The sequence below is a fragment of the Bos taurus genome, chromosome 9, assembly GCF_002263795.3.
Source record: "Bos taurus isolate L1 Dominette 01449 registration number 42190680 breed Hereford chromosome 9, ARS-UCD2.0, whole genome shotgun sequence".
In the NCBI taxonomy this organism is placed as follows: Eukaryota; Metazoa; Chordata; class Mammalia; order Artiodactyla; family Bovidae; genus Bos; species Bos taurus.
In genome coordinates this window covers 96,077,748-96,091,176 of record NC_037336.1, presented here as the reverse complement: position 1 = coordinate 96,091,176, position 13,429 = coordinate 96,077,748, and the positions used below count along the sequence as shown (strand labels likewise).

Genomic DNA, 13,429 nt, shown 5'->3' with positions numbered 1-13,429 from the left:
TTTAATGACATTCCTTTGTTTTCTGCCCAAGATAACGTCACAATATTTAGCCATCACCCACACCACTCCTTCAGCTTTGTGGGTCTCTGCCCTTGAACTTGTTCCAAAGGTCAAGTAGAGATCAGAGCGCTGACACCAGCAACAACCAAAAAGTTCAGAATGATCTTCAAGGCAAATGTGGATGCTAGAGGACTTAAACAAAATACTGCACAAAACAGATTAGAAATTTCACACATTGTATTTATTGGAAGACACAAAAGCAGAGTATCTGGATCAAAACTAGCATGTGGCGATCTTAAAGGTAAGACTAGCTCATTTCTTCCACGAGTGGAAAGTGGAGTTTTCAGGTCTTCAGGTAAATAAGACTCTACGTGGCCAAATAAGCCCACAGTTCTGGTTGTACATTAGTCCCCTGCCTTCTCATCCCCAGTTCTCATGGGACCCCTGTCTGCTCTGATCTGTAAGAATATTAATATCGTCCTGTTTCCACAGCAGTTACATTGTTGCAAGGAGAAGGGGGGGTACCCAGTGAAGTCCTATAGACACGAAATTGTAAGAAATGTCCATCCATAAATATTCACTACTTTGTTTTTTTCCCCCTTTTTTGGGGCCATGCGGGATCTTAGTGCTCTGATCAGGGATCGAACCTGGGCCCCCTGCAGCAGATGCACAGTTTCAACCACTGTACTGCCAGGAAAGTTCCTTACCCTTCTTAATTACATAAAACATTCTAGAGGACTTGCATGAGTTCTTATAATGAATGATAAAGATAAAATTAAGATCTTATAATATGGTCAACTAATATTTCTTAAGGGAGCCAAGAACATATAATGAGGAAGGGGTTGTCTCAACAAAAGGTGTTAGGAAAACTGAATACAGTAGAAAAATGAAATGAACCCCTTATCTTACACCACACACAAAAAGTAACTCGAAGGGGCTCAGACTTAAACCTAAGACCTGAAACTATCAAATTCCTAGGAGAAAAATATAAGGAGGAAGCCTCTCAACATTGCTCTTGGCAATGATTTTAGGATATGACACCAAAAGCACAAAGAGGAAAAAAAAAAATTAACACGTGGGACTACATCACATTTAAACGTTTCTGCGCTGCAAAATGGACAATCAACACAACAAAAAGGCAGCCTGCAGAATGGGAGAAAGAGCTGCACAACCATGGAGAGATCTCCCCCACTTTTGGTTTTAAGCCACTTTGCTTTTTCAAAAGGCCTACATTAGTACCTGATATTCCTAGCTGAAAGGAATCAAGTTTTTCATTTTTATGGAAAAAGATAAAAAGCAGAGACAGTGTTCAGTATTTGTTTTGCAGCAAGACGTCCTAGGGGCAGCGTCACCTCAAGAGCAAGACTGGCGTTACCAGGCTCCTTCCCCAGGAGCTACACTCTAGCACCTTGGCACCCCACTCTATGGTCCTCACTGTCTCTGAGCATCTGTGCTTTATCCCCATCCATCTGGACATTTTACAAGCAACATGTGTCCTCAGGTAACTGCTTCTTCACTTTGCTCCACTGGGGCTTTCAGAAGGTTTCACAGGAAAGCTCTGCTTTCAGAGAGTGGGGGAAATCTGTATCAGATAAGGGGTTAACACCCCAAAGTATATAAAGAACTGACATAATTCAATGAAGAAAAAAACAAACAGTCCAATTTTAAAACAGGCAGAGAAACCAAATAGACATTTTTCCAATGAAGACGTTCAAATGACCAACAGGTACATGAGAGGTGCTCAGCGTCACTAATTGTTGCTGTTTGTTGTTGCTGAGGCGCCAAGTTGTGACGGACTCCTCTGCGACCCCGTGGACTGTGGCCCACCTCTGTCTTCTGGCCACAGGATTTCCTAGGCAAGAATACTGGGAGTGGGTTGCTATTTCCTTCTCCAGAGGATTTTCCTAACCCAGGGGTGAACCTACACCTTCTGCATGGCAGGTGGGTTCTTCACCACTGAGCCATGTCAGAGAAATGCAAATCAAAACCACCCACAATGAGAGAATCCCCTTGTCAGTCCAGGGGTTGGGATTCAGGACTTGGCGCTTTCACCGCCAGGGCCTGGGTTCAATCCCTGATCAGTGAACTAAGACCCTACAAGCCAGTGGCACAGCCAAAAAAAAAAAAAATCAAACAAACAAACCCACAATGAGACAATGAGATAAACTCACATCTGTAAGAATGGCTATTATCAAGACGACGACAGGTTGCAAGTTGAGTACTGGCAAAGCTGTGGGGAAAAGGCAACCCATGTGCACGACTGGTGGGACTGTAAACTGGTTCAGTCACTATGGAGGACGACATCGAGGTTTCTCAAAAAATTAAAAATGAAACTACCATATGATCCAGCAGTCCCACCTCTGGGTATATATCCAAAGGAAATGAAAACAAACTATCAAAGAGAGATATGCACACCCACCGTTTCCTGCAGCATTATTCACCGCAGCCAAGACAGGGAAACAATGGAAGACGTGAGACACACACACTCATGTACACACAGACTGGAGGGGAGAGTCTGCTTTATCTGTTTCTCACTTTGGTTCTTTCCTTTGATGACGGGGAAGGCACGGCACAAGATGCACCGACGTGAAGAACTAGCTGAGCTGAGGAGAGAGCGGGGGCAGGAGCCCCAGAGCTGCCCCCCAAGCCCCCGAGGCTCTGTCTGGGGACACAGGGTGGGAGGTGGTACAAGCACGGCGCTTCCTGGACTCGGCACCTCCAGCGCGGCACCCGTGGAGAATCCTCAGGGAAGTTAATAAACAGAAGCAGATCGAGGTCATGGGTTGAGCAGCTCAGATCCCACCACCAAAGCCTCCTCCAGGAGGGAAAGCAGACCATGCAGCCAGCCGGGGTCCCCACGGACGGATGGACAGCAGGACGCTGACTGCAGCACAGAGGCCCTGGTGAGGGCACCCTTAGCACGGACTCCGCAACAACTTATGAAGAGACAAAGAGTTAAAGAGCAAATGGGTAACATCTGATAAAACAACTACAGGGTCTCTTGCTCCAGAACTAAGACAGCTTAGCGCTCAGCGCCCTGACACCAGGAGGTCAACATGGCCACTGCACAGGCTCAGCTGAGAAATCTGTTTTCACTTCCCAGGTTTGCCTACTGACTGCATGGCTCACATCCATGAGACAGGGTCCCAAAAGCCCATAAACAGTGGGAATTTTCCACAGCATACACAAAGGAATACCCAATAGGAAGACAAAAACAAAACAAAATCCCCCAGGAGTTCCATGGTGGTCCAGTGGCTAAGACTCAGTGCTATCAATGCAGGGTGCCTGGGTTCGATCCCTGGTCAGAGAACGATATCCCACATGCTGCCAACTAAGACTCCCTGCATGCCACAGTTAAGACCTGGTGCGGCCAAATAAATTAAAAAAAGAAAAAAATTCCCCTAAGACGCTGTGTGGACAGATGGACAAAGCCCCCTTCCCCCGACCAAGGGAAGCCTTTCACTGGTCTGAACACAAGAGCTGCCCGGAAGGCTGTAGGGACAGCAGCCCATCAGTCAGCGTGTCACTCACACCCCAGGACGACAGGGGAGTTCCAGAATGGCAGCTTCCAAACTCTTCTTCTGGGTGACTGCCATCTCTTAACACTTCTGCTTTTACAGAGGAAAAAACCTCTTTTGCACAGAGCTCAAGGCTTTGCTGAATAATGAAGTCAAGTTCAAGGCTGAGCACACAGCCCAGCCAAGTTCAACCCCCAACAGAGAACAGCTCCCGATAAGGCCAAGTGACGTGCACGTCACTGCTGAGGAAAGAAAAGAATCTGATCCTACCTGTTTCGGGGCACACACCTGTGCTACAGGTCACTTTGTTTCCAAAGTGAGTATTAATGCTTTATGGTTTATAATGTTTATCTCAAACATGGACCATAAAACCATAGTCTGCTCTACCCCTATTTATCCGAGGGGAAGCTTCTTAGCAAAACATCAGGGGCCGTGTATGATTTTATAAATGGCAACCTAATTAAAAAACAAAAACTAAATGACTATTACCATAAACATCCAAAAGACACGTTCTAACATCTTAGGCATCATAGAAGTTCAGTAAATATTTGCTGAATCAGTGAACAGATGAATAAGGAAAATCAACCTACCTTTACACTCACTAGAGTTGAGCTACACAAACCTAACAATACGATGTCCTATTTACTTGTTCTGCATGGCATTTTCCATGATTCTGATATTAACTGTTCTCTGTTCTAACCTATGAAATACTATATTCTACAACTTAAACATATAAAATTTTAACTACAAGTAGCACATTTGTAGGCTGGAGTCTTTTCTCCTCAGTAAAAACTATTTTTGACCCAGAAAACAAACAAACCAAAAAACCCCAAAGAGAAACCCCAAAATAAATAAAAACAGATCAACACCTGTGCACATGGACACTTGGCTTTACTTTTCCCCTTTACTAAAACGTAGGCCATTTCTAAGGCCTAAATCCCTGTCAACCGATTGGCTAATGATTTCTCTGCCAGAAATAACAGAGCCTTTGGCTCGCTCAGTGGCCAGCTCCGCTGGATGCCTAGCTGTCCGTTCAGAAGATGCTCTGGAACGTGAGCTTAAACGCCCAGGAGACGTTACTTCTCCTCAGTCATTTATAGAAAGAAACGTTTGGGCCACAAACAAAGGACTTATCGGTGATAATATTTACAGACTTTTTCACGTTGAAACCAGAACACAGTTCCCTGTGGGGACAGTACCGATCCACTTGCACGGAGGATGTGAGGCAAACAGCCCTACGGGGGTCGCGTGCAGACAGGACGGAGCTGCAGGCGGCCTCGCTGCCCTCACAGGCCAGCTCCTCCCAGGAGAAACGCAATGAAGGCCCAGGTGGTAATGACGCTGCAGACTCTGCAAGACAAGGACCCGGGTCAGCAGCCTGGCCCGCACGGAGGCCCCGGCTGCACCCAGCGGGTGAGGCTGGCGCGGGCTCCGCCCCCTCTCCCTTCCCACCTCCGCTTGCCCGGATGGCATGTTCTTTCTGTGTGCCTCCGGAGCCCACGTTTTCTCGAGGCTGGACCAGCCCTGGGACGCAGAGGGCATCTTCCCTGGTGGCTTACGTTGGAGGAGGAGAGGTAAATGGACTGCTGAGCAGCCAAGAGTTTTTGCTCTCTCCAGAATTTTCAGCATTTATTTTAATGGGATTTTGTATGAAGATTTCATTTAAATTTAGTTGTCACCAAAATATCTTGCCTGTTTTGCTAGTTTCTTTGCCTATTATCGAAACATTTGCTCAGGCTTCCATCTCTGCAGGTTATTTTCCCATGGTTATATTATTTAACGTTTCTCAAATTTCATATATGTAGATGCTCAAAAGGAACATCTACAAATATGATATCTTAATCATATGACATCTACAAAAAAAGACATCTCACTTCAAAACAAGCAAAGTTTAATTTATAAGCAGACAACAAGTAGTATTAATGCATACACAAGCCACAGCTAATAGTTTCTTGGGATTATAACATAAAGAACTTACTTATATGCCAACGGTGTGGCTTGCACAGAGAAGGGAATGGCAACCCATGGCAGTATTCTTGCCTGGAAAATTCCACAGGCAGAAGAGCCTGGAAGGCTACAGTCTATGGGGTTGCAAGAGTCGGACACGACTGAGCGACTCCACCACCACCATGCGGTTGACATAGAAGGAGTTTTTATGCCAACTAGACAACGATGACGACGTGGTTTTCAGTGGATCTGGCCCCTAACGGGAATCCGAAACCTTTGAAGCTCAGTCAAGAGCAGTCCCATCTTCCCAGCTGCTCAGGCGCCAGAGCCTGGATTTAAACTTGACCTTGCTCCTGTCTGTCGGCTCCCAGCTCCACCACCCCCATCACCCCTCTGTCACCGAGGGGCACAAGCTGCAATGGAACCGTGGGTCCCGGTGGCCTGGCTTCCTGACGACTCCTGCCCTGTGTCCCCCAGTGTCTTAGTGAGGAGCGATGCGCCACTGCTCTGCCAGGACTATGGATGGAGACCCAGCTTCGCCCAGTCCTCACCCAGCGCCCTCCGCTCCATTGGGACCTGCCAGCCTCTGCGGCCTCGCCTCCTGCCCCTTCCGTCCTGTCTCAGTGGCTTCTCGCTGCCCCTCGACAACACTAGGAGGCCCCACTTGAGGGCCCCCCTCTCCACCACCCCCTCTGCTTGGACGGATGCCGGTCCCTCCACTGTCCGTGTGCTTGGCTCACTCCCTTCCCCTCCTGGCCAGTCTTCGACAAGGGCCCCCATCTTCCCCTTCAAAGAGCAACCTCCCCTCAGGCCACCGCTCTTGCCTCCTGACCCTGCTCATTTCTCTTTCATCACCTACCAGACCATGCAATTCACCTGTTCATTGTCTGCTGCTGCTGCTGCTGCTACTGCTAAGTCACTTCAGTCGTGTCCGACTCTGTGTGACCCCACAGATGGCAGCCCACCAGGTTCCTCTGTCCCTGGGATTGTCCAGGCAGGAATACTGGAATGGGTTGACACTTCCTTCTCCAATGCACGCATGCATACTAAGTCGCTTCAGTCGTGTCCGACTCTGTGCGACCCCATGGACAGCAGCCCACCAGGCTCCTCCGTCCACAGGATTCTCTAGGCAAGAATACTGGAGTGGGTTGCCACTGCATTGCAGATGCTCGAGTAATAATCTGCTATTCCCTACAGGAGAGGCTTCCTTAGTGGCTCAGATGGTAAAGCATCTGCCTGCAATGCAGGAGACCTGGGTTTGACCCTTGGGTTGGGAAAATCCCCTGGAGAAGGAAATGGCAACCCACTCCAATCCCCTTGCCTGGAAAATCCTATGGATGGAGGAGCCTGGTGGGCTACAGTCCATGGGGGTCGCAAAGAGGTCCACAGTGCTCTACGGGTCTATGGGTCTACGACCCCTTTACAACACACTCCAGCCAGCAAGCCGTGTCGACTCGCCCCGCTCGGGGACCACCAGCCCCGCGAGGCAGGCTCCGTGCCGGCCACTTACTGCAGCAGGCAGTTGATGTCCGGGGAGTGTCTCCAGTAGCGGTACAGGGAGATCCGCAGTGTCGGGTGGCACCTGTACTCCTTCAGGATGCTCCGCGTGCTGCCAAGGGAAGGGCACAGTCAGGGACGCGGGGGCCTGGCCTGCTCCCGGGGGCGGGGCGGGCCGAGAGCCCAGGCACCTACTCCTTGAACTTATTGGTCATGAGCAGGAACTGGCTCCGCGTGAGCCTCCTGACGTCAAATTTGCAGAGGTTCTGAAACTCGCGGTAGACCTGCTGCTCGCTGACCCCAGGCCACTTCCTGACGGTGAGGATGAGGATGGGGGGGCGGATGCTAGGGGAGTCTGGGCCCGCAAAGTTCTAGAAGACAGGGAGGGGAAGCAGAAGCGATTTCCCACAGCTCCTATGGACGGACCACCCACCCAGCTTGTTCTAGAAGGCAGGGAGGAGAAGAGATTTCCCACAGCTCCTACGGACTGACCACCCACCCAGCTTGAACATCCTGAAAGAGAAACTAGGAAAGGCCCTGTCTGCCAGGGGTGGTGGTGGTGGGAGAGAAAGAAGGAACAAGCGAGGTCACCTTGCTTCTGGCATGGAAGCACGAGAAAGAAAATAACAGGCTCAGTGTGAGCACCCTTCTCGACTCTGAGTCTGGCTCCTGTCAGAAGCCCTAGAGAGCCCAGAGGAGCATGCTGCATCCTAGCACGAGCCTGTCCCCCTCCCCTACAAAGGGCAGAGTGAAGTCTACTTACGATTTTGGGGACCCCGGCTCGGATAAGATTCACCTGGTTCACGTAGGGAGCCAGCACGTCCAGGTAGAGCGGGAAGCTGGGCTCGGGGATGGGAACAGCGCTGCGAGGGCGGAAAACGCCGTGGTGCTCAGCCTACGGGCGCCGTGCCCGGCCCTCGGCCGCAGCTGGGGCCTGGGGACAGCGGGACTGCGCTGCCCGACACCACCCTCCTACCCCTCCTTGCAAGCTCTAGGGCTCCTGTTGCTGGATGTCCCCCTCACAACCAGCGAGCTCTCAGCATAGCCCCAGCCCAGGGGGAGCGTCCAGGGGTCACCATCTGCTGGCAACACTTCGGTGAACACCTCTGGGCTGACGAGCACCAGCCACAGGTCAGAGAATGAGAGGAAGGTCCCTTCTGTCGCCCCTCGAGAGGGCATCACCCCCCACTTTGTCCAAAGGACCGTCCCTCCCCCCACAGCCTGGTTCTGTCACCAGCCCCCGCCACACGTCCGAGAAAGTAGGAGCCATGGGGTCAGGAGGGCCTGGGCTGCCGCGGAACCCCTCTACACCAAGGAGGGTGGTTAGGTGGTGAGGAGTAAAAGAAATGAAGGAGGCGAGGCCCAGATACCAGGGCACCAAAAGGCTCCACTGCTCCCCGCTGTCAGGGTGCAGGGAAGACAGAGATGGGGGCAGGGAGAGGGTGGATTTCTTAAGCTATCAACATCTCAAGTTACAAGCTTCACACCGGCGTGTCACAGGCTATTTCTATGTACAGTGCGTGCGTGCTTAGTCGCTTCAGTCATGTCCAGCTCTCTGCGACCCTATGGACCATGGCACGCCAGGTTCCTCTGCCCATGGGATTCTCCAGGTGAGAATATTGGAGTGGGTTGCCAGTATGGTACCCTCTGCCAAAATGGACAAGTGCAGGCAATACCCAGATGAACAGGGTACAGTCTGAAAACTTTTAGGTCAGCCCCAGAGAACACAACTTTGTTCGGCTCCTGCCCCGGGCATGCTGTATCCTACCGGGCACACGTGTGCGGCAAGGGTGGTGCTGCTGAGTGTGAGGCACACGTGCAGCTGGTGCCCACGAGCAGGGCCCTGCAGGGAGGCTGAGGCCCTGAGAATGCGCGGCTCCGATTCCAGTCTGGGGTTTTAAGAACCTCCCCTGCAGGTGCCTTAGTCCAAGTCCCTGCCCTCTCCCCCAGCCCGACTGTGAACCCGGCACGGATTATCTGTCCCCCGGATCGGCTCTGTTTTCTCAGCTCACTGTGATTCACACGGTATGAGGAAACAGGAGGGTAACAGATGGAGCGGGCACACGGCACTGGGACCCGAGCCTCACCCACGGCCTGGCCTGACAGGGACTTTTCCCAAGGCTGGGACAAGAGGCAGGAGGGCAGGGACCAGCCCAGGGGTCAGGGGGGAAGGCCACCCATGGAGGCGAGCTGCCCGCTGCTCATGAACATGTTGTTTACACAACACGCATCCTCCTCCTCTGGGAGAGCGTGGGCGCCCCGCGGCCCTGGCTCACCCCCGACCACGGGCCGGTCACAGGATGAGAGCGACACTCACCTGTGTACCTTCCACAGGAGCAGGTGCGCCACTTTCAACAGAACTGGAAGAGAAGAAGCTAGCAACGTGACAGACACCAAGGCACACCCGCCCACCTTATCGTGATACGCAAACTCAGGCTTTACTTCCAAGGGGCCGCCCACCTGGAAGTAAATGGGGCGGGGGGTGCCCAGGGACAGTGGGGGATTATTGCAAAGAAGACGCGAGCCACCCCCAACTTTGGAAGGGGGCGGCGGCGCTCACCTGACCCGCACAGGAAGGCGTCGTATGCCGCTTCGTGGGGGTACTTGGTCTCCACTGCAGGGTTTCCCCAGAAGCACGAGGACAGCCATTAGAACGCAGCCTGGGAGAGGGCACGCCCCCAGGTCCCCCAGGTACACACCCACGTCGGCCATGCACACACAACACACCCACGGCTATTCCTCCAGAGACCATGACCCTTGTCCCAGCTTCATGCCACCCTGACCTAGTCCCCCTCACACACATGGTGGCAAGAGGACCCATGGAAGCAGGAAGCAGAGGACTTCCCAACAGACTCATGGCCCCTGGGACTGCTCCTTTTGAGGGAGGGGTTACAACATGGACAGGGCGCTGGAGAAGCCCCACCTGGCCCCCCCACACCTCCACGTGGGGACTGGCCTGAGCGCCAGCACCTCAAAGCCACGCTGACCACTTGGGAGCCCGGCCCAGGGGACCTACCGTACTTCTCACACCTGCTGGCGTGAATGATCACTGGCCCAGAGTTCTTGGTGGGGTTCAAGTCACTAGGAGAGAAGAAAGGTAAAGAACGTTCGCTGAAAACGGTCCCTCTGTGTGCCCTTCACCCTCTCGAGTTAACCAAAAGTGCCCTCCGTACTGGGACTAGGGGGCGAAGTTGGGAAAGAACCTGCCTGTGGTTGCAGGAGACACAAGAAACGGGGGTTCAGTCCCTGGGTTGGGAAGATCCCCTGGAGAAAGAAATGGCAACCCACTCCAGTATTCTTGCCTGGAGAATTCCATGGACGGAGGAACCTGGTGGGCTATAGTTCATGGGGTCATAATGAGTCAGACGTGACTGTGCACATGTGTGTACAGACACACACACACAGTGTGCGATTTAAAAAGGACTCTTTTTAAATCACAACAAACTGTGCTTCTAATAGAATGTAAAATTTAAGCAGACAAAAACCAGGGATCTAGGCATGGGCAGATGGGTCTCATTAACCCGGCAACAGGACAGAGGAAAGAACAGCAATGTGAGAAGCTCCACCTGCATCTTTCTGAGCATCTACCAGATGTGTGACCCCAGGAAGGCGCCAGGACCAACTCCGGGCCGGCTCTGCCCTCGGGGCCTTACTGTCCAGCGCACCCGAGGAATGCAGTGCCCACGGTGCTGGTCTTCCAGGAAGCCTTGAGCCCAGGAAATCAGTGGGGCTGAGTGGACAGCGGGTGGCACCAGGTGTTGGGGCCGACAGAAGAGCAGGCGGAGACACGACGCAAAGGGCGAGCCCCGACCTGTGACGCCGAAACCTGAGTGTGGCCGCACCCCGCGGTGAAAGCAGGGGCTCGGGAAAGAGCTCGGGTGATGCATGGGGGCGTCAAGAACCACAGAAGAGAAACAGGATCCAGTCGAATTCACGTTGTAGAAGATCACTCCAGTGGTGATCACTCAGCACAAGAAATAAAGTAGGTCAGGGACAACCAGCTACCAGGTAGGAGCTCCCGACACCACAGGAATAAAAGGTAAAAGCCTGAGTGAAAGCAATGACTCTTGAGGATGCCGAAAAAGGAACAGAGTGTAGGACGTTCGGGGAGTAAAACTCACAGGACTAGACTAGAAGATACAGGAAGTCCGGCTCTGGGATGCGTTCCAGGGCTCGGTCCTGGCACGTGGGTGAACGAGGGCAGCCCTCAACAGGGAAATCTTCCCTTCATTTGATTCCCAACAGAATCTACTGGCGCCTCCCTATCCACTTACTAGCTGTGACGCCGCTTCCTCATCTGTTAAGCGGCATGTGCCTGGGCCGCAAGGTGGCCGTGGATCTGCCCGGCAGGGGACGTCCCGCTAAATGTCGACGACACGCAGGGCACGCCCCAGCTCCCCTCCCACGTGCGAGCTCGTGTAACCCTCAGGGCCAGCGTGGGTGTTCTGTGCAATGACCCCCTCTCTTCAGGTGGTAACACTGAGGCATGCAGAGGTTAAGCCGTTCTCAAGCTCACGCACAAAGCCAGTGAGCCGCAAAGCTGGGGTTTAAGCCCAAGAGGTCTAGATTCAGCGCCCGCACAGATGCTGTCAGCCCGGCGCTGGGGCGGCAGAAGTTGCTGCAGCAACTCGACAGCAGCAGGCTTGACGGATGGACAGGGGGGCAGGGGGGCCGAGAAGGTGCCTGCAGGCCTCCTGGGGCAGGAACCACCAAGGACAGCAAGCAGGAGTCTGGAGCCCCGGTGGGACAGAAGCGGTTGCTGAGGCTGACGAGGTGGACTCAGTCACCCAGGGGCATGGTCAGGAGGAAGAAGAGAGCTGCGGAGGGGCCCTCAAGAGTGGAGGGACCACAGGGGAGCACGCAGAAGAGAGAGGAAAACCCTCACCATAAAATAAGAGATCCAGGAGAGGGCTCAACTGAAGGGAAGTGGGAGGGGTGCCCACTGCGTCAGATGCCAGCGAGGGGTTCCCCTTACCCGCCCCCCCCCCAACCCCTGCCACGCCCTGGTCCAAACGCCTCTGTGCATCCTCCCACCAGATGGGGAAACAGAGTGCCGTGGAGAGAAGACAACTGGCCTCAGGGCACCAGGGCAGAGGCGGGGCCTCTGAACAGACTTGCTGTAACAAGAAGGACAAGGACCGCGGTGGAGGGGTGGGGACCAAGGAGAGCATCATGCTTTCTGAGCTAGAAGAAGGGATGCTGAAGCCGAGGGACAGACAGAGGGAGGGGCTGGGACTTTGCAGGCGGTGAGGGTGAGGAGGGCGGGGGACGGGGGTGAGGAGGGAAGGGGTGGGGGCCCAGGAGGGAGGGGGAGGGGCCGATGAGGGAAGGGGCGAGGTAAGGCGGGGGGGGGGGGTGGAGGGGTGTCACGGAGGGCGAGGCGAGGAGGGAAGGGGTGGGGCCAGGAGGGTGGGCAGGCCGTGGGAGGACAGCCCTTCCTGCCCTGTAGGACACTGGAGGGGATCCGATGTGACGGGAGAGAGGGTGCTGAAGGTGACAACACTGCAGACGCGTCTGCAGGCGAGGAGGGGACGCTGAAAGATTCCCGCCTCTGGCTTCACAAGGACCAGGAGGTCCGTGTGAGAAAGGAAAAAAAGATGAAGCATAAGAGGCCAGAGGACACTGTCACATTGCAAGTAAGTGATGCTGTGAGTAGAGGAAAGAGCACCTCCTGGAAACTTGTAAGAGGCCACTGGGGACCGGGCCAGGCACTCATGGGCGTGGCTGGACGACGGTGACCAACAGAGACAGCTTCTTCCCTAAGAGGTCCCACCTGCAACTGCCCCCAGCCACCCTCCGCGCCCCAAACCTAGGCAGAGTATTAAAAAGCAGAGACATTACTTGGCCGACAAAGGTCCGTCTAGTCAACTATGGCTTTTCCAGTAGTCATGTACGGATGTGAGAGCTGGATCATAAAGAAAGCTGGGCGCTGAAGAATTAATGCTTTTGAGTTGTGGTGTTGGAGAAGACTCTTGAGAATCCCTTGGACTGCTAGGAGATCCAACCTGTCCATCCTAAAGGAAATCAGTCCTGAATGTTCATTGGAAGGACTGATGCTGAAGCTGAAGCTCCAATACTTTGGCCACCTGATGCAAAGAACCAACTCACTGGAAAAGACCCTGATACTGCGAAAGATTGAGGGCAGGAGGAGAAGGGGATGATAGAGGATGAGATGGTTGGATGGCATCACTGACTCAGTGGACTTGGGCTGAGCAAGCTCCGGGAGCTGGTGAAGGATGGGGAAAGACACCAGCTGGGGAGGGAGGAGCCGGCAGAGCAGACCCCAGCCTCCTCCTTGCAGACAACACGTTCCCACCGGCACATGTCCGCGGTATGGCCAGGCATGAGGGAAAACTGGACTGCTATTCCCGTGGGAAGATCAGGAACTTGACCAGGTACCAGGTTCATTCAGTAGCTCAGAAGTTTAATGTGCACCTACTGTGCCTCGCACTGTTTAGGCCCAAAGG

General features: G+C 53.5%; 1 protein-coding gene across 6 annotated transcripts in view; it reads right to left on the bottom strand.

Annotated features, from left to right (window-relative positions):
• Positions 1–219: 219 nt before the first annotated feature.
• The window catches only part of PNLDC1 (PARN like ribonuclease domain containing exonuclease 1), a 29,089-nt gene continuing 15,879 nt past the window's right edge, over positions 220–13,429 (bottom strand). For 3 of the 6 annotated variants that reach the window (XM_059889973.1, XM_059889976.1, XM_059889974.1), the window contains 5 exons: positions 9,979–10,043; positions 9,523–9,576; positions 9,280–9,322; positions 7,158–7,825; positions 6,984–7,074 (listed from right to left, as the gene is read on the bottom strand). In XM_059889973.1, the coding sequence (XP_059745956.1) occupies positions 7,174–7,825; positions 9,280–9,322; positions 9,523–9,576; positions 9,979–10,043 (814 nt within the window). In that variant the 3' untranslated portion in view covers positions 6,984–7,074; positions 7,158–7,173. Of the gene's footprint in view, positions 4,869–6,975; positions 7,075–7,157; positions 7,826–9,279; positions 9,323–9,522; positions 9,577–9,978; positions 10,044–13,429 lie in introns of those variants that run through there. The other 3 variants (XR_003036474.2, XM_002690375.6, XM_059889975.1) reach the window with 3 other exon arrangements.